The sequence below is a fragment of the Xenopus laevis genome, chromosome 3L (genome assembly GCF_017654675.1).
Source record: "Xenopus laevis strain J_2021 chromosome 3L, Xenopus_laevis_v10.1, whole genome shotgun sequence".
Classification (NCBI taxonomy): Eukaryota; Metazoa; Chordata; class Amphibia; order Anura; family Pipidae; genus Xenopus; species Xenopus laevis.
The window spans coordinates 59,185,156-59,208,174 of record NC_054375.1 but is presented as its reverse complement, the minus strand read 5'-3'; the positions used below and the strand labels follow the sequence as shown (position 1 = coordinate 59,208,174).

General features: G+C 39.2%; 1 protein-coding gene across 2 annotated transcripts in view; it reads right to left on the bottom strand.

Annotated features, from left to right (window-relative positions):
- The window catches only part of ppm1h.L (protein phosphatase, Mg2+/Mn2+ dependent 1H L homeolog), a 96,851-nt gene extending 75,200 nt beyond the window's left edge, over positions 1-21,651 (bottom strand). The window contains exon 1 of one of the 2 annotated variants that reach the window (XM_041586282.1): positions 21,076-21,651. In XM_041586282.1, coding sequence (XP_041442216.1) covers positions 21,076-21,308 — 233 coding nt within the window. In that variant the 5' untranslated portion in view covers positions 21,309-21,651. The remainder of the gene's footprint in view (positions 1-21,075) is intronic. The other variant, XM_018252367.2, reaches the window with a different exon arrangement.
- Between the last annotated feature and the right edge of the window lie 1,368 nt (positions 21,652-23,019).

Here is a 23,019-nt window from a genome sequence, read left to right as displayed (position 1 = left end):
TTCATATATTTGCACCAGCCTACCGCCTCCATTGATGTCAGAGTGGGCCAGGTCAGACACCGGTATATAAGGAAAGATGGAGAAACAGGTCGAATTGGGAGTGGGCACGTTCGTGTCTGGTGCAAGTTGACTCTTTGTCAAGCTACTGCAGAGTAATATCTAAACTAAAGTATCTGTAACAGTTTGTTAGTTAGTTATTTGGTTACTATGATACAAAGTTAGTAGTGTTGCTTACTGAGCTGCTACTGGAAAACATCAGAAGGGAAAAATGAAGGTTTCATGGAAAAAATGTGGAAATCATTTTTAAGTAACTACCATTGGTAACAAAATATTCCAATCCCAGTGTATGTAACATATTATTTAATGGAAAATCGCAAGCAATTTCCCTTGGAACTCTTAAGAGCAATACCTGCAATTTAGAATCAGACAGCACTGGAAAGGAAAATGTGCTATTAGCTTGTACTGCTAGCAAAAGACCTTCACGGTAAAATGCACATCTACTGCTGTTTAATGTTGTTACGTTGTAAGGAGATGCTGCATGAAAATATTTCCCTGTAAATGGACCTCAATACAAGTGTGAGCACTACGCAGAGCCTGCCATCACTATTTTACAAAGGAATATCAATTGCCATAATATCTCTGAAAGTGGGAATGGTTATAACCGAGTGAATTTTACAGTACCACCCCTACTGGAAAATTGGCATTTAGCATGTTTCAAAAGTTTCCTTTTTAAAAAGCATTATAGAAAGAAAAAAAGACATTCTAAGGCAAATTCAAGACCAAATACAACATACTCAGAACAAAGCTATAAGATGAGAAGCAAACCAGGTATCTGCCCCCCCCCCCCCTCATACATTACACTAGTAAAGCAGTGATGTGCAGGTTAGGAAAAAACTCAACCTGTACCCGACTCTAAACTGCAAAATCTTAACCTGCATCCAACCCTAACCTGCAAAATGTTTCAATTGTAGCACCTGCAACCAACCTGTACCCAAGTCATCTCACTCTTTACACTACCTCTGTGCACACCTCTGGTTTTAAGACAGGGAATCTTCAAGAGCAACGTAGGAGTGTATGAATACAGTCTGACAACCCTAACCTGCAATGATTGGCCAAATTCCAACTCGAACTTGCCCAACAGGTGGTCACCAGCATATCACTAGTGTAAATTAAATATCTGCTGTACATACATCAACATTTGTTACAAACCTTTATGGCTACCAATGATTTTAGAGTGTACTGTAGCATTAAAGTGACAAGAAATGTTGTATTCTAACTGCTTTAAACACATTTATAAATAAACCACCTACAGTACATGAGCATAGGATACAATATTAGCCCTTGCTATACTTGGCTCACGGGGTACCCTATCCAGATCTTAACTAATGTCTAATGCCTAATGCTTCAGGCTCTGGACCAAATGGAAGGGAAAATATACAATATTCTTTTGACTCCTCTGTCAGAAATCTTGCGAGGATCACCTGGTCATGGCTGGTTTAGAGTGAAATGAAGTTCTTTCCACTTCCACATTATGGCCCCAACAGTGCTCAATGGAAGATTTAGAAGCTTAGAAATACGTCTGTAACCAATGGCATCAGTATGTTTTGCAACAATAAGGTTGCAAAGGTCTTGAGAGAACGTTTTGCTTTTACCCATCATGAGATGCTTCTTATGATACCTTGGTAACGAAAAACCTTTTTATAGGCCATCAATTAGGACTAAACCAGTTGATATCAATTTTGCACTGATAGTGGACAGGATTGCTTTCTAAATACTCACAGATTTTAGCAAGTTCTTGGTTTTCCATGCCTTTTTGAACCTCCTTTTCTTCATGTGTTCAATACCTGTTCCCTGTGTCATTCCACTTTATTACACATAATTTAAACATAATTTTGCCAGTCAGGGCCTGCATGCTACTTGCTCTATTCTAATCAGGAGACATGTGCTCTTTCTTGTTACCTTAAGCATGTTAATGATCTTTAGTTTCAAAAGTAAAATTCAACATTGCAGACTGAATCTACAGAAGCCCCACACCATATTCCCATAAAACGATATTTACTTGTTCCACTGGGTTGGATTTAAAATGTCTACTTCAGCCATTGCTATTACAGCAATTACAGTAAAGCCCCGAGGCAGATTTGCCCAACAAGTGCTTATTTTCCAAGTCAGGCTGACAATAGACGAGTCAGGCTCTGCATTGATTAGTATTTGCTTTTAGGCTTCACTTTTAATTTCATTGTGATTGTTTCATTATTTATGGGTTTTTTTGTTGTGCAGCTGTCAGACTTGGAACCCTAGTAACCAGGCACCATTTATACATGGATTGGAAGCCGAAAATTAGAGGGCCTGAATACAAAGAAAAATAAATAATTGATTATCAGTTCTAAAGTGGTAAAAATAGGTGTGAGTAACATGAACTAAAGTTTCCATTTTATACTGTACCAAGGCAGATTTTATTTAGCCACAAAACTATTATTATTGTATGCCTGCCCAGCTGTAGATCAACTATTGGATCAAATTACAGACTTCTTTATAAACCTATTAAGATCTGCAAATCAAAAAAATAGAAAATAGAAATAAATGCTAATATTTCTAGGGTAAAATCAATTTAAAACAATGCCAAAAATAGGCCTACATAAGTATCCATATTGCCTAGGGAGATCTGAAGTGGCAAAAGTAAGTAAAAATAATAGCTATATTACTTTATTACTAGACTTCATATCATATCATGAGTAATATATGGACAACATTGAAATGGGATCCATGATATACAATATAATAGTGGTGTAATTTAAAACCAATAAGAAGAGAAGGTAGAAACAGCTATACAGGGTAAATAGCAGCTCCAGGGTTCCCACAAGGGTCTGATAACACAGAAAACATTTTGACACGGGACTGCAGGAAAAGGACATGACAAAACTGTCATTTTTTGGCACGGTTGCATCTGATTAGCATTGAAGCACACACAAAATTGGCACCACTGTATCGCCACCTCACATCTGCAGAAAAACTGAATTGTGGGTGAAAAAAAAAAAAAAAGACCACTTCCACCCAAAACTGCACTCTGTAACACTGCTCCTGCAAAAAAATAAATTCAAGACATTGCAAAAAAAAAGCCCAAAACAACATTTACAGCAAGTTACGGTAAATTTTCTTTTTGTTGTTTATGTCAACTTTAATGTTGTAGCTGTTTCACTTTGCACTTAAGAATTTCTATTTGTATAACTGGTTGTCACAAGATTCCAGTGAACGTATTTCTAACAGAAACCTATAGCACATCAGCATTCACTAACAGAGAGGAGGGCAGAATGCATTAAGCGCAAACATTTCTTGGACGCACAAATTACATCTTAATCAAATAAATGAGTACGGAAATGATATGGACTAACACTGTATTAGCCGTTACTTATACAGTATTTTTTTCCATTTAAAGGGGGGATCCGTTTTTTTTGCATTTTTCAAGAGGAAGCAATATAACTGAATCAGCCAGCAAGAAGCAGTAATAACACAAAATAAATCCAATTATAGGATTCCGTAGGTTACATGTTATTTCTTAGGACTCAGACTAGTAGAAGCATCTGGCATCTAGTGCTGTAATTAGGGAAACATACAGTACATGCAACACATTCTCAATCAATGAATAGAAAAAGCATGTCTGAAGTTAGCTCATGTACTGTACCTCACATTTTGCCATACCGAGAGGCAGTTCATATAGCTCAAAGGCCTCCTGCACATTGGTGGGTTCATTAGCAAATTATCTCTAACTGAGCAGTCAAACAAATTAGTTAAATCCGTCTTGGCAATATATTCCATAGAAGGTCCACGCAAACCATATACCTGTACTGTGAAGGTCGCATAGCACATTAGGCCTGATCCCACCAGTCATACAAATTCTCTCTATTAAGACATATGAAAGTTCCATGCATCCAGCTGCCTTTTAGGGCTAGTCCACACGGGGAGATAGCGACGCGTTTGCGGTCGCGGCGACAAAGCGCCGCGACAGTCGCCGCGACCGGCGCAGGCGACAGTTTTGTATGGGCGCCTATGTAAAAACGCCTGTGCTAACCACACGAGGCGATGCGCTTTTCAACAGTCGCCTGAAAATGCCTCGGCTTTTTCAGGCGACTGTTGAAAAGCGCATCGCCTCGTGTGGTTAGCACAGGCGTTTTTACATAGGCGCCCATACAAAACTGTCGCCTGCGCCGGTCGCGGCGCTTTGTCGCGGCGACCGCAAACGCGTCGCTATCTCCCCGTGTGGAATAGCCCTTAACAGTGGATATTGTGTTTTACCTTGGGACATTTAATTAGCTTGCAGTTGGAGGCTAAATGGTAATGGGTACAAAGCCTTAAAGAGATGTCAGCTGATACTAGGCAATTGCTATCTACATAGATCTTTTAAACTGATCAGTTCTGAAGAATACCATGTTTGTAAATGCCTATTTAACTAAATATATCCAATCTAATAAACAGATCAATTGAGGCAAGGGCAAAGAAACGGATTGCAGTGGGGGCTGCCAGTTGGTAAAATAAGCAAGCAGCTACATGAAACAAGCAAGAATACATTAAACATATTGATTTGATTTTCTGGATAGGTTTCCTAAAATCAATGCAGCTCTCTGTCCATCACAATATAGCAGACAATGTTCCACTCATTGTGATATGCGATTCAGCTCAAATGCTAACCATGCATTCACTCTTTGGCGGCAGAACAATGTAAAAGAAATTGGGGAAAAAAGACAAAAAACGCTATTTAGCCCTCTTTAATCTTAACATGACTGAGAAAAAGCCCCCCCCCCCCACACAAAAAAAAAATCCAAAACACATAACCATAATATCTCTTTTCATGGGAAAATGTTTGCTCATGTCCAGTAATTCAACAAAATCAGCCTGCAGTTAGTTTTTAGAATATCATGATTAACCCTATAAGTGGCACAGAACGTAGAATCTAAGTTCTGTGGATAAAATGCTCTCTAAGTGCCACAGAATGTAGATTCTACGTTATGCAGCACTTCCTGGTTTTGGAGTGGAGAATCCGCTTGTAAAGCCGTGCCTATACTCCCCGCTCGTTCCACTGCCCCAAGGCAACAAGCAGAAGCAAGGAACGTGTGGTCCCTTGGGCGCAATCGCTCAGGGGCCCCTAGAGAGCAGCAGACACGTGCCAACTATGTGTCTGCTGCATTCAGCTGTTCCTCTTCCTGCTGGATCGCCCCTGCAATGGTTCCCCTCCCCAATGGCGCAGTTCTTCGTGCTCCAGCTGTCCTCCTGTACCTCCAGCATGCCTTTCATCAAGTAAGTGCCACAAACACACACATTTTACACTAATGCACATTAACATTTACACCAACACATACAATTTTTATTTGTATGAGCAAACTTCATTTTGGGGTCTCTAAGCGCCACACTTTGTTAACCCCATCCACAATGGGCATCAAACTGCTCAGTGGACCCCTGGCATTCATATTTAGGATGGTACCTTATGCTATGTAGGGAATAGCATGCTAAAAAGTGGAAGCATAGACCGTAAATTTTGAGAAAGCATTGTGACTCAGTAGTATGGAGTATAAAGACCTGGTTGCCATTTTGGATTCATCTGAATGTGTACTTTCCAAAAATATATGTATTCATTTTTTAGTAGTTGAAGTGACATCTGTGACCTTAAAGGAACAGTAACACCATAAAATGTAAGTGTTTTAAAGTAATGAAAATATCATGTACTGTTGCCCTGCACTGGTAAAACTGATCTGGTTGCTTCAGAAACACATATAAACAAGCTGCTGTAGATCAATGGCGGAAATTGAAAAACGGCTATATAGCACAGGTTAACTACTGGATAACAGATAACACCATTAGACAGACAGAGCTTATTTGCTATCTGCTGTGTAATCTGAGTCTTTTCTCCTTTGAATGGCTGCCCCCATTGCTACACAGCAGCTTATTTATATAAACAATAGTAGTGTTTCTGAAGCAAACACAGCAGTTTTACCAGTGCAGGGCAACACTGCATTATATTTTCATTACTTTAAAACACTTTTATTTTTTGATGTTGCTGTTCCTTTAAAGGTCTCTAAGCGCTGAATAATTTGGTAATTCCATGCACAATGGGCATCAAACTGTTCAGTGGACCTCTGGCATATTTCCTCTTCATATTTAGTATGTTTTTTCTTGGTACCTAATGCTTTGTGGGAGATACGAACTTGCAAAGTGAACCTTTCGAGGTGATTTTTTTGAATTTTCAAACATTTTTATAAAAATGGCTACGTTCAGAATAGCTTTGATGTTTGGTAATTAGGAGTGGAAAGACATGGGTACCATGTATTTTTTATTCTGACAGATTTAGAAAGGTCAGATTCTCCTGAAAAAAAAAAAAGATGTATAATTTTCCTAGGTAAACTTCCAGCAGAAGCCGCTCAAAGAAAAAGAAAATGACGCCATTTTTACACCGTTTTTCACACATCGATGTGTGGCAAATGATTCTGCAGTTGTAAAACTAGTTGTAGTATTTGGTTACTTATATGCAGTAGGATTCTTTAGGGCTTAAGGGCTCATTTTGCATAATATATATGTTATATTATACAGCATATAAATTATTACTCACTTCTGTGTTTTATTTGCCAATACAATGCAGTGCAAACTGCAAATCTATAAATGTTTACTTGACCACAGCCAGTTTGCCAGTTGCTTTTTCAAGAGACACAAATCAAAGTGCAATGATATCAAGATATGTCATGTAATACACACAGTTTTGTAGGTTACATACTGGAGGCTTCAATGGCCATTAATTGGTACCAGTTTGAGGCCTATTATCTGGACACCCATTATCCAATCCCATTTAAGCAAGCACTTCTTGTTGTACGGTTGAATTCTTCTTCCTCTGTAATAATAATATAGTACTTTGCACTTGATAATAACTAAAGGTGAAGTCAGAGACTTATCAGCCTGTGTATGGGGCCTCAGACAGGCCTAACTGACCAATATCTGGCCAAAAATATACATAAACATGTCGATTGGGCAGGTGTGAGAATCTATCCTTGTGGCTTGTAACCCTGCCATAGTGATCTGATCACTTGACCCCTGGGCCAAACTATATTGTCCAATTTAATGTGGGCATATCTGGAAGAAATCCTCTCGTTTGAGACCTCTCCAAATGAGCAAATCTTTCAATGCATGGCCACTTTAAGCTGCATAAATCAATTTTAATGTTTATACGTTCTTTGCTGCCTTAAGTAAAGGTGCTTCAAATGATAAAAAGAACATTTTATAACAGGTCTCAAGTATTCCAGATACAGGTATAGGACCCTCTATCTAGAAATCCGTTTTCCAGGTCCTGAGCCCTCTGGATAACAGGTCCCATACCAGTAATAGATTCAGATAAGAAATCCCATGCCTTCACCAGCAATGTATCCTATTTATTCAAGGACATTTTTTGGTTTTATCTAAAGGCTAGGCTCATTAGTTACTATTTGTTCTTTTACACTTAAGCCAGAATTCACTCAGGCACAATGACCCTGCATTTGACATTGATAGGTTACTTATAATAAGTGCCCTAAGAAAGCACACTTGCATTAGAATGTTAGAAATAGAAAAAATCATATTTACAAAATTCCAGTTATCACTGTAAAATGTATATTTTGATCCTAAATAGTAAAATACTGCTGCAAAGTAAAACAAAACAGAACTGCCTTACATGTCACCAGACATTGTTCACCATACATAGCAATTCCAGCCCCAGGGAAGCTCATAAATCTCAATCTTACTGCTGCAAGTTGGAGTGATATCACTGCCCTGCAGTGCCCCCCACAACAGCCTACCAGCAGAACAATGGGAAGTTAAACATATAACCGCTCCTGCATTGCTAAAATGCTCCCATGCCCCTAGTGGTAGCTATGAGAATAGTACTCAATAGTAAAACACCCAAGTCTGGCCATGACTACTCCAGTTACATTGAGTAGGAGAATCTTAAAGCAGTTGCATTGTGAAGTGCAGGCTCTTTCTAAAAGAACAGGATTAGGTACAATGACCCGAGATGGCTGCCTGTACATCAATATTACAACTGAAATAACATTTATTGGTTAAAGAATATCATTTGAAATGGTAGAATGAATTATTTGCAAAGTACACAGAATAATAAAAACAACACCAGAAAAATTAAGACATAATCCCTTCAAAACATTGTGTTCTAGAAAGCTTATCTGTTATTTGCTTTGCATACAGCATATTCCAGCCTCTGAAGCAAAACAGACAGTGTGTACATGCGAAGGATAACAGTAGGTTCACCTGCAACACAAAATAGCTGAACATGAACTTTATAGAAATTATGTATATGGAAGCCTGTATTAGCTGTGGCGGACGCATACTGCAGCTACTGTAGGCCTGTCATGTAAAGCCATGTGTGGAACACAGTTTTTTCAGCTTACTTTATTTCCAATAGTTTCAATGGGAAATGTAGCTTGACAAAAATATCAAGGCCTGCAGAGCACAGCATAGTTTAAACAGTGCTCCAAACACCTGTGTGTACATAACATAAGCATTTGAGATAATATCTCAATCTACTAACCCCAGAACAGTGCCAGCAGTGCAAGAATTTGTGTGAGCAATTAAAAAGGAATTATCATTCAGCTGATGCAAGAGGTTAAACTTCATGTAGTAAAGCTCATGGGCAACTTAAGTTTGCTTGCAGAACTGTACTACTATGTGGATGCTCATACACCAAGCTATATCTTTGAAACTGTGTGCACATGCTATTAAAGGGTGCATGACTCCAGTGCAAGAGTGTACCTTCTCAAGAATAGAAATTATATCTTGGCCTGCAACATCTTCAATTATTTCATGGTGCTGTTATTCAATCCTGTTATAACAAGAAGGAGTAATAACATTCAGGCTAATACAATCACAAAAACTCATATTTCATATTAAATTGAATACATAGAAAAGCCGTGAAACTGTCCAGCCTGCTCAGTTGCCGTAGCAACCACAGCCTGGGGATTTTCTCAACATGCCACTCACACAATCTAATCCTTATATACATCACTCCTAACCTCCAGTCGTCACCAGCCCCTTGTTCAGTTCTTCAGGATGGCCTGAGGTGGTCTACAAGAAATATGCTTGACACCATGATTTAACCCAGGGGTGCCCAAAACGTAGATCGGGATCTACTAGTCCATTAGCTGGTGATCAGTAGATCTTAACACACTGTCAACAAACAGCTTCACTAAATTACTCTTATATTTAATATGTTAAGGTTACTGATTAAATAGTTGTTTTTGTAACTATAGCAACATGTAATTTCTTATAAATCAATATTTCAGTAATATTTCAGTAATATTTTCCATGGAACAGAATGCTAACAATGCTATTATGGATATAGACCATAATAGGACAACATCACTAAAAGTAAAACTCGCATTAGTAAAGTATGGGCACTCCTGATCTAACCAATAATTAAGGAAATACAGCAGGATGTAAACATATTATCATTAAATTAAATGGGGAATTTCAAAGAAACTGTACCTACATGTAGATATATATAGAACCAAAAGGGTCTCTCACACTCCTTTAGCTTAATATTGACTGGGTGCTGCTGCAATCTCGAATAATCACATATCCAGGGTAGTAAGCAGCGCACACTGGAACTTTAAAAAATATTAATCTATTATCAAAAGTTTAAAATCACATTGCAAGGATCAATGTTTCGGTCCGGATGATCATTGGCATTACCCATTTAATGGCAAATCAAGGCCACCTATTGGAGTTTAAGGCACACTTAACATTGAGAGTGATGCTGACAATATGGGGCAGATTTATCAAAATGTGAGTTTAGAGCTTAATAAATAGAAACTCAACCACACTCTATTCATTCCTATGGGATATTTAGAACTGTATTTAGGTATTTAGGTGCATTAGCTTTTCTTTAAACTTAAAAGGATTACTAGGCCACAGTCACTAAGGAGCACCACAATTAGGCTTTTATAACATTCCATAAGGGGGAAACCCCTTTTTTCCTGCTTCATATAAGGGCATAACAACTTGAATTTCCAAAGGGATTCTTAGTGAGTTTCGTCCACAAATTTAGGCCTATGCAGCACTGAAAAAATCATGTTAAAAAATGTCATCCCTTTAGGGCAGTGGTATCCAGGCTTTACCAATGTGAGCAGGGAATCAGATGGTTGGTTGACCAATGTGCTATTTAACAAATATATTTTGTAAAACTTTATCAGCAAAACCTTCCACTGCAGCAACACTATAATTTAAATACATTGCATTCTGAAAAACAGGACAATAGGAAGAACTAAATAATGAAATCTACTTGATGCTATTTGTGGGCAGTGCTCTGCTCTGGAGATCAATTGCCCACCAGTTAAAGACAGGGTTCTACCATTTAAAGAAAGCATGTACTAGTAATGGATGCAGAATTTAGGCTTGGTAAACAGACCACTGTATAAAGGGCAAATATGCCTGGCATACTATTAAAGGAGAAGGAAAGTCGTTTCACACTTTGGCGTGCCAAATGTTAGGCGACCCCAAGTGAATGTAATTACTTACTAGGGATGTGCGAATTTTTTCGCCTTGTTTTGCCGCGGAAATGATGCCCGTATACTTGTATGGCATCGTGCGACAAATATTTTTGACGCCCATAGACTTTAATGGGCGTTGGCGACATTTCGCCGGTGGCGAATTTTTGGCGAAACTAAATGGGTCAAATTCGCCCATCCCTATTACTTACCTGAAACCCCGGGCCGGTGCTCCTATCAGCAGAAAACTGCACCGGCCCAGGGTTTTTCCAGTGAGCACCACGGAGCGATCCTTTTCTGTCTTCTTTCTGCAAATTTCCTGGGACAGACACATTCGCAATAGAATGAAATTCGCCCATCCCTATTACTTACCTGAAACCCCGGGCCGGTGCTCCTATCAGCAGAAAACTGCACCGGCCCAGGGTTTTTCCAGTGAGCACCACGGAGCGATCCTTTTCTGTCTTCTTCTTTCTGCAAATTTCCTGGGACAGACACATTCGCAATAGAATGAAATTCGCCCATCCCTATTACTTACCTGAAACCCCGGGCCGGTGCTCCTATCAGCAGAAAACTGCACCGGCCCAGGGTTTTTCCAGTGAGCACCACGGAGCGATCCTTTTCTGTCTTCTTCTTTTTGCAAATTTCCTGGGACAGACACATTCGCAATAGAATGAAATAGCCATTTTTTTAGTTAAAGTTCGGCTTTTCACTCGCAGCCGCGAGAAGCAAGAAGAAGCCGGAAGATGGTGCTTACTGGAATAACCCCAGGCCAGTGCAGGTTTCAGGTAAATACATTCACTTGGGGAGCCTAACATTTGGCACCCCCAAGTGTGAAATGACTTCCCCTTCAAACCTCTACTGAAAAGTGTTGTCCCAAGCATTTTTTCAATATTCTTCTTTTACAAACAGAGAGGATCACTGCAGAGATGGCTGAGAGTAATTGCCTGAGCACAAGATACCATCAGATAACATATTGCATAGGGTGCCTTCACTGCTATACTGGGCTACAAAGGAATAAAGCAGCTGCCCCAAAACTATCACAGCACTAATAGTATGGAAATCCAATACCAATAAGAAATTGTGTAAAGCTAGCCACATATATAGTTCTGTCAGGAACACTAAATTATTATATTTGACCTTTTCCAAAAACCTGCTTATTTATTTTAGTTAAGTCATTTTAAAGGCATTGGCTTTGCAAACATTCTAAAAAGGCTTTCTATTCTTAAAACAAAATACACAAGGCCTGGCACACTGCAGCACTTTGTACTGTTATTTTTCTCAAGACTAATTAGCTGCATAGACAACTACTGAACCACATTCTAGTGCATTTGCAGAAAACTGCTATATTTGTTCCTCTCTCTCACTGATGCAAACAGCCTAAGGTAAACTGCAAAGAAACCACAGAACCAACATCAAGCTACATCCTTATTCTGAGATGTTTACAGAGATTGAATCACTAAATTCATTCGGATATACTGTACCATGTCACATGAACGAGGCACAAGGCAGCCTTTCAGTAGGGTCCATTGCATTTTCCTTTCTTAAGTCACTTCCCTGTTTTTATAATACTGATTCAATAATAAAGTGATAGCCCTCTGGAGAGGTGGGGTGTAATATAATGTATATTATTTTGTAATTATTTTTTTGCAAAAGCTAGTGAAGAAAGGGAATACTTGGGCCTCTCAGATATCAGTGGATTTCTGTAGGATGATAAAGGTGCACAGCTGCCACAAACTGCATAGGAGTGGGTAGAGAAAGTTAAATGTATGGTAGAATTTTAACTTTGCTTGAAAAGTGTTTGCATATCAAAAGCATTTTAACAAGGCATGAATCCGAAAAATAAGCCAGAAGGCAGTTAAGCATTTGATGTTCGCTCTGTGGAATCCAGAAAATAAACATGAAAATAAATATAGATTAAGATCTGCAGAAACTTTTAGATATTTTCATTAAAATATAAAAATACCATTTGTTTCACTTTCAGACACTTCAAAAAATAAAAGTTGGAGTTTGGAGACTGTAAATTTAGAGCACTTCATATGTTTCCACGGTTTCATCAGTTGAAATCCAATATTCTACCAAATTATTGTACTGGTTTAAAGGCACCTATCGTCAAAAATGTGTTTCCCCCGAAAGGAACTGCTGGATAATAGAGGCCTTTACCTTTGAATCTTCAGTGAATAAAGATTCTATGTTCTATGGTACTTAAAGACATACCTCCTGGTATTTGAATAATCAAATCAAGTACAAATTAGACCAAACTCTGGTCTCTCCCCAAAATCCTCAACTTTTATGTGAATTCCTGGCATTTTTGAGCCCATGGTACTGGACTTTGCATATTCAAATTAACTTTACAGACAAAATGAAATCCTCACAATAAATATGATGTGACATTACATAAATAACAATCAAAAAGGATAAACATGGATATTTTAGCCATCATTACACCAATTTTCATCTGCAACTCTAATATGTTTGTTGTAGAGTTCTGCATCGGGTCAGATACCCGCCGGTTTTATCTAAGTGGTCGGTGCAGGCAGTCCATGGGTAACCCACCTGAGTAACTAAGGTGTGGGACTGATCCCTTCCATCCTACCCTGGGGATATGGCAAATTTATTCCCCTTAGGAATCTGAGTGGGCTCCGGAATGACATCACGCCTGGTTCATGATGATGTCACTTCCAGCACCGTGGTCCTGGTTCGGAAGGTAAGTTATCGATTTGATGGCCGGTTGACAAGATGGGGGGGGCTGTGCGCTGTTGATGCTCTGCAAGTGCACTCTCAGGGTCCAGGGGACTATCATTAAAGTCAATGGAAGAGCAGTTGCAAGCAATTGTTCGCCATAGACCTTAAAATTGCACATCCTATGCTCTTATTTAAGGGACTGACTTGATCTTTGAGAAGAAGACAGAAAGCGTGCATGTGAAATGGGTAGGCCTTCTTCCTTCCTCTTATCTTAAAATACTCTCTCCTCACGTGTATGAAAAACAGAAGGAATCCTGGGAAGAAAACCAAATTGAATTCCTAAAATATCAATTTTCTCTGTATTACCTCTAAAGTTGTGCTTTAAAACCCAGTGGGGGCTTTAGCCTATAGGGCAGGGATCCCCATCCTTTTTTACAAGTGAGCAACATTCAATTCTAAAAGAGTTCGGAAGCAAAACAAGCATGAAAAATATTGCCATGGGTGCAAAATACAGGCTGTAATTGGCTATTTGTTAACCCATAAGTGGACTGGCAGCATTCAGGAGGCTCTGTTCAGCAGTACATCTGGTTTTATACAACCAAAACTTGCTTCCAAGGTTGAAATTAAAAAAATAAGCACCTGTTTTGAGGCCACTCGGGGTTGGAGAGCAACATGTTGCTCATGAGCCACAGGTTGGGGATCACTGCTATAGGGTATTACATAAAAAGATGATTGCTCTCACAAAAAAACAGTAGTTCTTTCATTCTCTGTGACTAAAATTTTAGCCACAATGATCTGTGAGCCAAAATCCATGTTTACATTACTGCAGGGCACCTAACAAGATTATACTGATTGTCGTACACAGGGTTCCATCACATTGTAAACTAAGTCCAGAAACATGAATGGATTAATGTTTATTAATTTCTTAGTTGTCAGATCAAAAATGCAAAGGAAACAACTTTACATCAGTTTTAACTTATGTACTATAAGAACTGGATCTACTTACCGAAAACTGCCTAGATCTAATATAATCATACAAATAGGTACATGCATATTCAATGTTTAAAACTGCTTGGCATCCATTAGGATGCAGGAAGAGGACAATGCAAGCATAACCATCAATACAGTATCTGACCAATTAACTTACGGGCCAAATGGATGGGTACCGCACGAGGGGCCATATGTGGCCATCTCTCTAGTGCAAGATGATGTAGCCCGCTCGCACAACCCTGGCCTTCAGAAATTCAGCGCCTGGTGCACGGTGTCGGAGGGATCGGCACCCCCCTCAGCAAACTGTCCAAAAAGACACTGGCACACAAGGCAAGTAGCAGCAGGGTTTCGATAATTCACTAGTCGAATTTGAGCGTTTTGACCAAAATTTGGAAATTCCAATTAGAATTTTAAATAGGGATGTACCGAATCCAGGATTCGGATCGGTATTCGGCCAGGATTCTGCCTTTTTCAGCAGGATTCGGATTCGGCCGAATCCTTCTGCCCAGACTAACCGAATCTGAATCCTAATTTGCATATGCAAATTAAGAATGGGGAGGGAAATCAGATGACTTTTTGTCCCAAAACAAGGAAGTAAAAGATGTTTTCCCCTTCCCACCCGTAATTTGCATATGCAAATTAAGGTTCAGATTCGGTTCATTATTCAGCTGAATCCTTCGTGAAGGATTCAGTGCATCCCTAATTTTAAATTTGACCATTAATATTGCGAAAATGAAAATTTGATATAAGCTTCCTCATACTGAAGTAAGAAACTTTCTAAATATAATCAATTAAAATTCTGCATTGTTTCTGAAATAATCAAGTTTATATTCACTATTCCTCTTTCAGCATCTGTTTCTCTTCATTCTGTCTTCATGCAGCAGTTGGGTGTCAGATGAATGATCCAATATATCTTATAGGGGGGGCTTCCTTTCCGAGCTCACTCAAATAACAGATTCCAGTATGAACAAAATCTAACAAAATAACTGCATTTTGCATGTAGAGAGACAGAATTTCTGCTTATTTTAATAGAATGAGCTCTAATACATCTTCTGGGCAATAGGAGCTCCCCTATAAGATATATTGGATCATTCATCTGACACACAACTCCTGAATGAAGACAGAATTAGGCCAAACAGATGCCGAGAAAGGAATAGTGAAGATAAACTGGATGATTTCAGAAATAGTACAGAAATTTTGATTGATTATATTTAGAAAATTTCTTATTTTAGTATAAGGAAGCTTACGGTATATTAAATTTTCATTTTCGCGATAGTTCCCCTTTAATAAATCTGCCCCCTAATGTCTCCTAATATATAAGCTTTCAAAAACTGGATATTTTAGAATACAACAATATACAGTACCTAGCTTAGTCATTCACTGCAACCTTTTCAATTTATAGACAAGTTACTTGTTTAATGATTTCCATGCTGCAAACCAATAACATTCAGTAAGCGGTTAAGAATATGTATGAAAACCCAACAAGTTATGCAATTCAGAGACATTTCACAACCTGAGCCAGAAGTGAAATATGTTACGGTAAGTGTTGCATGTTTTAGAAAGTATGTGAAGTGCCTGAGCATCCACTTTCAGCAGTGGAAGCATTAAACAGGTAAAGGATCTATAACGGATCCTTTACCTGTTTAATGCTTCCACTGTTGAAACTGAATGCTCAGGCACTTTGCATACTTTCTAAAACATGCAACACTTAACCTGAAACCTGTTATGCAGAAAGCTCTGAATTTAAGGAAGGCCATCTTCCATAGACTCCAATTTTAAAAAACCTATACAGGTATGGGACCTATTATCCAGAATGCTCGGGACCTGGGGCTTTCCGGATAACGGGTCTTTCCGTAATTTGGATCTTCCCACCTTAAGTCTACTAGAAAATCATGTAAACATTAAATACACCCAATAGGCTGGTTTTGAATCCAATAAGGATTAATTATATCTTAGTTGGGATCAAGTACAAGGTGCTGTTTTATTATTACAGAGAAAAAGGAAATCATTTTTTAAAATTTAGATTATTTGATTATAATGTAGTCTATGGAAGATGGCCTTTCCGTAATTCGGAACTTTCTGGATAATGGGTTTCCGGATAACAGATGCCATACCTGTACTTCCTTTTTTTGTGTATAATAAAATGGTACCATGTACTTGATCCTAACTAAGTGGGAAAACAATCCTATTGGTTTTATGTAATGTTTAAATGATTATTAACAGACTGAAGCTATCAAGTTCCAAATTATGGAAAAACCCCTTATCCAGAATACCCCAGATCCAGTGCATTCTGGATAACATGTCTCACACCTGTATAAAATATCCTAAAACTGTGAATCAAGGTTGAAGATTTTTTTAAGAATTTCTAACTTCCATTTCTTCATTTCGAAACAGATATAAGCAAAAATGTTACATTACACTTTTAAACAGAACTTTTTTCCAGAAAAACATTATTTATTATTATCAACTGCAGCAAATCAAAGCCAGCTTGTTTTCATCCACCTAAGACAGGGCAACATTGATGCAAGAAAGGGAGGGATACAAAAAGTGTGTAGGGAGAAAAATGCAAGCAGGTAAAGTAAAGGCATATGCTAATGTGCACCACAGAGTTGAAACTGTTACATTGTATATTTTGGGCAATGTGGGCAAAGTTGCTACCTTATTAGTATTAAAAAAAACATGCAACAAAAATACTCAATTTACTTGTAAAGATAGAGTTTGCGGCGAGTACTCTAACGGCCAATTGTTGATACTCACTATAGAATTCTGTATCCTATTAATTAATAGTGGATTATATAAATGTGAAAATCTAGAAGCTGGCCTTCAGACAGGGAGAATTAAAAGGGGAACTATTTTTATAATCCCTTTTTAATTTGGTTCAGTTTTAAAAATATTTAGCTGTTTTAAATACCTTACCTTACCTTAGGGAGAAGGAAAGCTTCAATCACTTACCTGAAGTAGTGCTCCTGTTAGCAGAAAGCGGTGCCGGCTCAGGGTACCTCTGTGCGATCATTTTCTTCCAGGGCTGATGCATAAGCAGTAGAGTGAAAAAAAAAGGCTTTTCTGTTGAAGTTCGACAGCTCTACTGCACATGTGCACCCACACATAGAAAAAATAATCAGGAAGAGGATGCTTGCACAGAAGTACCCCAGGCAGGTGCAGTTTTTGCTAACAGGAGCACCAACATGAGGCATCAGATAAGTGATTACAATCACTCGGGTGCCTAATGTCAGTGATTGAAACTTTCCTGCATTTTTACACAGAGCTTCTTGTCACGACTACAAAATAGACAATAGTGATAATAGGCTTTGCTAAGAGAGTGTTTTAGCAGAGGCAATTCTCAATTTTATCTATGGCAAGGTATTTTTTGTGGCATTTTGTAGCCACAAAAGTAGCTAAACACCAGAGACAGGAACATTCAACTTTAAACTTAGATTTTGGAAAAACAGTAAAAAAATAAATAATGGAAAGTAATTGAAAAAGTATTTATTTCTGGGGAACAATCTGAATACAACTAAACGGAAAAAAAGTGTTTGGAAGATGAACAATCCCTTTAATAAATGTCTGTATTACACATGCATAAGTGTATAGGATGTTGGGGCACTAGAAGAGTATGGTGGCACAGCAAAGAAAAGTACTCCTGGCCACAGTAAGTTAGAATGTAAATAATCAACCGCACACCTGTTCATTAACACACACTGCACTGGTGGTGCAGGCTTTTCATTGACCTGGCTTGGTCCTGGTACTCGTGCACAAAATATACAAAGCCACACACACTCTTTAAATGCAGTTGCGGAGCTTACCCCATTTATTGTATCACCAATGTATTAATGTTTCAGGGGGGGGTACCACCGTCCCTTTGTCAGGATACAGAATAAAGTGTAAACACACCTTTAAAACCACAAATCCCTCCTTCCTATCCTAATTGGACAATAAAGGACTATTGGTCATGGTCACTAATATCGTCAGATAGGCAATACATGCAGAGATATTATCTTTAGCTGACAGAAATCTTTTAACCTGTCCAATCGACTAAAGGCCAATTGCCATGGTAAGAAAAATCATTAGATTATTCAGACTCCTTACATAGTCTGAAGTTTTGTACCACTATATCTTAGTGACTATGGCCAGCCTAACCTTATGTGCCTGGCTGCTAGATCTTTCCCACTAGTGATGTGTGGGTCGAGAAAATCCTGACCAGGACCTGAGTGAGTGACCTGCGCCCACCCAAACCAGACTTCCCTACTTCTTTTATAGACCCACCCATGCTGTATACATGCTTCTATTGTGCAGCACAGTGTTGGTGTTCAGAAATATGCAACGAAAAAAAAAAAAATAGCCATGGCAAGCGTTGCATAAATTTGCATTGAAGCACACACGTGTAACAAAAATCTGGCCATTTGAGCACCTTTAGGGCTCTTACATATGGGCATTTTTTGAGTTTAAAGGAGAATTTAAGGCTTGGTGCACTTGTTAGGCACCCCAAGTGATTGTACTGACTTACCTGAAACCCCAGGCTGATGCTCCTATCATCAGAAAACTGCACCGGCGCGGGGTTATACCAGTGAGCACCACTGAGCGATCTTCTTCCATCTTCTTCCTTCTTAGTGCGACTGCGCATGCGTAGTAGAACGAGAGGCTGAACTTTAACTAAAAAGTTGGCTATTTTGTTCAACTGCGCATGCGTTTGCCCCGGGAAATTTAAAGAAAGAAGAAGACGGATAGTGGATTGATCTGTGGTGCTCAGTGGTATAACTCCAGGCCAGTGCAGTTTTCTGCTGATAGGAGCACTGACCTGGTGTTTCAAGTAAGTCAATGACTTGGGGGTGCCTAACATTTGCGTGCACCAAGCCTTTCCTTCTCCTTTAAAGGAATTGTTCAGTGTAAAAATAAAAACTAGGTAAATAGATAGGCTGTGCAAAATAAAAAATGTTTCTAATATAGTTAGTTAGCCAAAAATGTAATGTATAAAGGCTGGAGTCATTTGATGTATAATATGTCAGTCAGACTTCCTGCTTTTCAGCTCTCTTGGTTTACACTGACTGTTACCCTGGCAGTTACCAGGCAGTAACCAATCAGAAACTTGAGGGGGGGGGCACATGGGTCATATCTGTTGCTTTTGAATCTGAGCTGAATGCTGAGGATCAATTGCAAACTCACTGAACAGAAATGTACCATGTGGCCCCCCTTCAAGTCGCTGACTAACTCAGAGTTATAGAGCTGAAAAGCAGGAAGTTGGATTCTGGCTGTTTTATTAGACATCTGTTCACTCCAGCTTTATAGATTAGATTTTTGGCTAACTAACTATATTAGAAACATTTTTTATTTTGCACAGCCTATATATTTACCAACTTTTTATTTTCACTCTGAACTGTTCCTTTAAAACACACGTGCCAAGTTTGTAAAACTGCATGTATTGCTTTTATGTGGTTTTTTAAAGGCAACTAAGTAGGTTTTTGTGACTTCAAAACATCTCTCTCTATTGTTTTAAAAAATATGCAGCATGTTGTGTTTTAAATAAGGCAGTTAAACAGGACTACAATAAAATGAAAATCTGAACGCATGAGTACAAATAGCCAAAATATAATGGAATTAATTTGATGTGCTAGCGTATGCTCAAACCTGTCTCAAATGGGCAACATATAACTCTACTATAACAGTCTGGTAGGGATGCTTGGAGTAGTATGTTATGTTGGTGCATTTGCAATACATGGTCTTCTCTCACATGGGAGTAGGAGTAGGTCCCTTATATATGTAGATATAAACATGCAAAGGTCTGTCATTCATTTCCATTCCTGGGCTTACACATGGCCTGCAGCGCAGATAGAAGGGGAGGATGGACAGTAGCGAGCAGCCAATAATAAGCCTTCCTGGGCTCTCAATCACTGAGCTGCACATGACAATAGTAATGGTGTGTGTGCATGGCTCTATATGATTCCATTTGACATCTGCTGTGTTTACTGCATGCTCCCCTTCTACTGGAAATAGAGGCCCAGGTTTATATTCCAAAAGATGAATGCACATTAAGTTGACGGTACCAGCTGGCTCATCACTGCTCTTGCACCAAATGCACAGAAATGCGCTATTTCTACTATCATACTGTGCTTTGAAATTACCTTGCTCTGCCTGTCATCCATTTATAGGGGCGTATTTATTCGCACAGGTGCCATATTGCACCAGTGCAGCTACTCAAACATACCAATCAGATCTTTGCTTACATTTTCTAACTTGCAGCCATGTGCTGATTGGTTGCAATGGGTAACTGCACGGATGCAATTTAGCACCTGTTAGTAAATCAGCCCCACTGTCCGCTTTCTAGTAATTAGCCAAATAATTTGTTTCAAATCCAAAACATTTATCTTTGCCCAAAAACAACACAGTAAAAGGTCTCCTTCTTGACTTTTCCCCTTTAAGAACAGAACCTTCTCCTGAAAGCCCACCAACCAACCCTTTGGAGAACACCAAGAGTAAACATGTTTATAATGTCAGCTACCCCAAATTAAAGTGACAATAATGCAGGATGAACTTAACCAAGAAGTACCCAATTACCCGCTAAAGGTTATTCTTAACAGGATGCACGTTTGCCTATAAAATAAAGCAAAAAAACAACATAAGACAACGTTGTATTTTCTTCTTTCCTTTATAAATGGCCACAATACATAGGCCCTGTGACAGTACAACTAGCAGACTGCATTTCTAGTCTATAATCCTTGTAGCTATTGTTAAGACGTAGCTGTCAATTTTCCCTAAGTGCAGCATGACGGGGCATGCTGGGAGTTGTAGTTCGATAAGAGCTGGAGGAAGTAGAGGCTCAGACACTATTATTCTGTGACCTTGGGAAGAATGCTAGAGATATTAAAGAGGGGGGGGGGAGATGATGGTGCACAGTACTCACTCCGCATAGCCGGTGCTCCATGGTAACCTCTGTGTCTCCTTTAGGATGAGGATGGGTCTAGCGATGTGATCGGCCGAGCACTCAATCTCATCGTGCGACAGACCAAGGAAATCAGGTCTGGTGTATGGAAACCTGACAGGCAAATCAGAGCCGTTGGCATGTTCCAAGGCAGAGTTGCCAGCCATGATGCCTCCCATGAAATTGACCACGGCAGATTTGACTCTAGTGAACATGTTACACGCTGCTAACTGCTGGGAAAAGCATTCGATAAGCAGCAAAACAGGGGGGTGTCACTGCTACTTGCAGCCAGTCGGCTCACTCCAGCTGATCTCCCTTCCCCCTCCCCGCATGCAAATCGCTGCATGGATCAGACTAGCAAATATCAGGCACAGGCAGCCGCGACATGTGTCACATCTACAGCTCCAGCCCTGCAGCCTCTCTGTGTGATCTTGGAACTAAACCTTTGATCATGTGACTGGCACATGGTCATGTGACCGGCAAGGATGCGTTTAGTCTCGGAGTGATTTCATCCTCCTTGTGTAAAGGAACTGCGTACGCCTACCTGCGTAACCTGCCGCTGCACACAGACAGGAAGGGCAGCAGAGGGGACAGTATATATATATATCAGCAAAAAAAGTTCTGTATTCTCTGTCACAGAGTCACTGCAGCTGCAGGATGACCTTTTCCTTATACCTTGTGATTGTTATTGGTCACATGTGTTTTGCTTATAGTGGTTTGGCCATATTAGTGGTCAACATCCAAGAAGGGCTACTACTTGCCACAGATGTGGGTTTGCGAAGACTTCTGATAAATATACTACTGGACTGGCCAATAATGCTACTAAAGAGGAACTGTTCATTTCCGTGCTGTATTTTATGTAGTATGCCACATGCTTGTTAGCAGAATTTTTTTTAAGTTTTAATTCACTGTGACAAGTTCTGGCAAAACTGCCGAATATAAGGCTAAATAATTCAAAAATCACAAATAAATAATGAAAATGAAAAAAAAAAAATGAAAACCAACTGCAAATAAATTATGAAAATGAAATGAAAACCAACTGCAAATTATCTCAGAATATCACTCTCTAAATCATACTAAAAGTTAACAACCCCTTGAAATTCATGCATAGCACCTTGCTGATCTCAATTTTCTGTATGTGTTAGTTTCAGAGTTATATATTTATATATCTGTTGTAATAGAACCTAAGAAGGTAGTTGCAGATCCGAACTAGTTTGTGCACTCATATATATGGCAATATATTAACACCAGCATTCACATGAGTATAGAGACAGATTCTAATGTGCCATATAGGGACAACACTAGACAACTATTCCATTTCTAAAGTGGGGGATGTCATGAGAGTGTAACCCAGGGGTGCCCAAACTTTTTGCAACGAGGGCCAGATTTGGTGAGGTGAAAATGTGTGGGGGCCGACCATTCAGCCTGACATTCTTTGAACCATTAACATTAAACTACAGGAATCGAGTTATTGTAGCAGTAATATTTGGGCACATTAGTGAAATGAGCTGTCACTTGATATATATACTGCTGCCTGTGTGCTGAAGGTGTTAGCAATAGACCCGTACTGGAACATAGTGACACCATACTTCTTTAGTTTACTGTACTGGCACGTCAGTACATCTATTGACACCTTCAGCCCTTAAGAAGTATGCAAAAACAGTGCGTCTGTACGTACCAGTAAGTGGCAGATAATTTTACTAATGTGCCTTAATATTACTGCTATGGGATTCCTGATCGCACTGTGCTGGGGGGGGTCTCATTATTATTAATTTCATGATGGAGGCTGAGGGCCGGTGTAAATTTGAAAACGGGCCGCAATTGGCCCCCGGGCCGCACTTTGGACATGCCTGGTGTAACCACAAAATTCATATAGACAGACAATCCTCTGCACTATCCAAATCAATATATTTTGAAAGACATTTT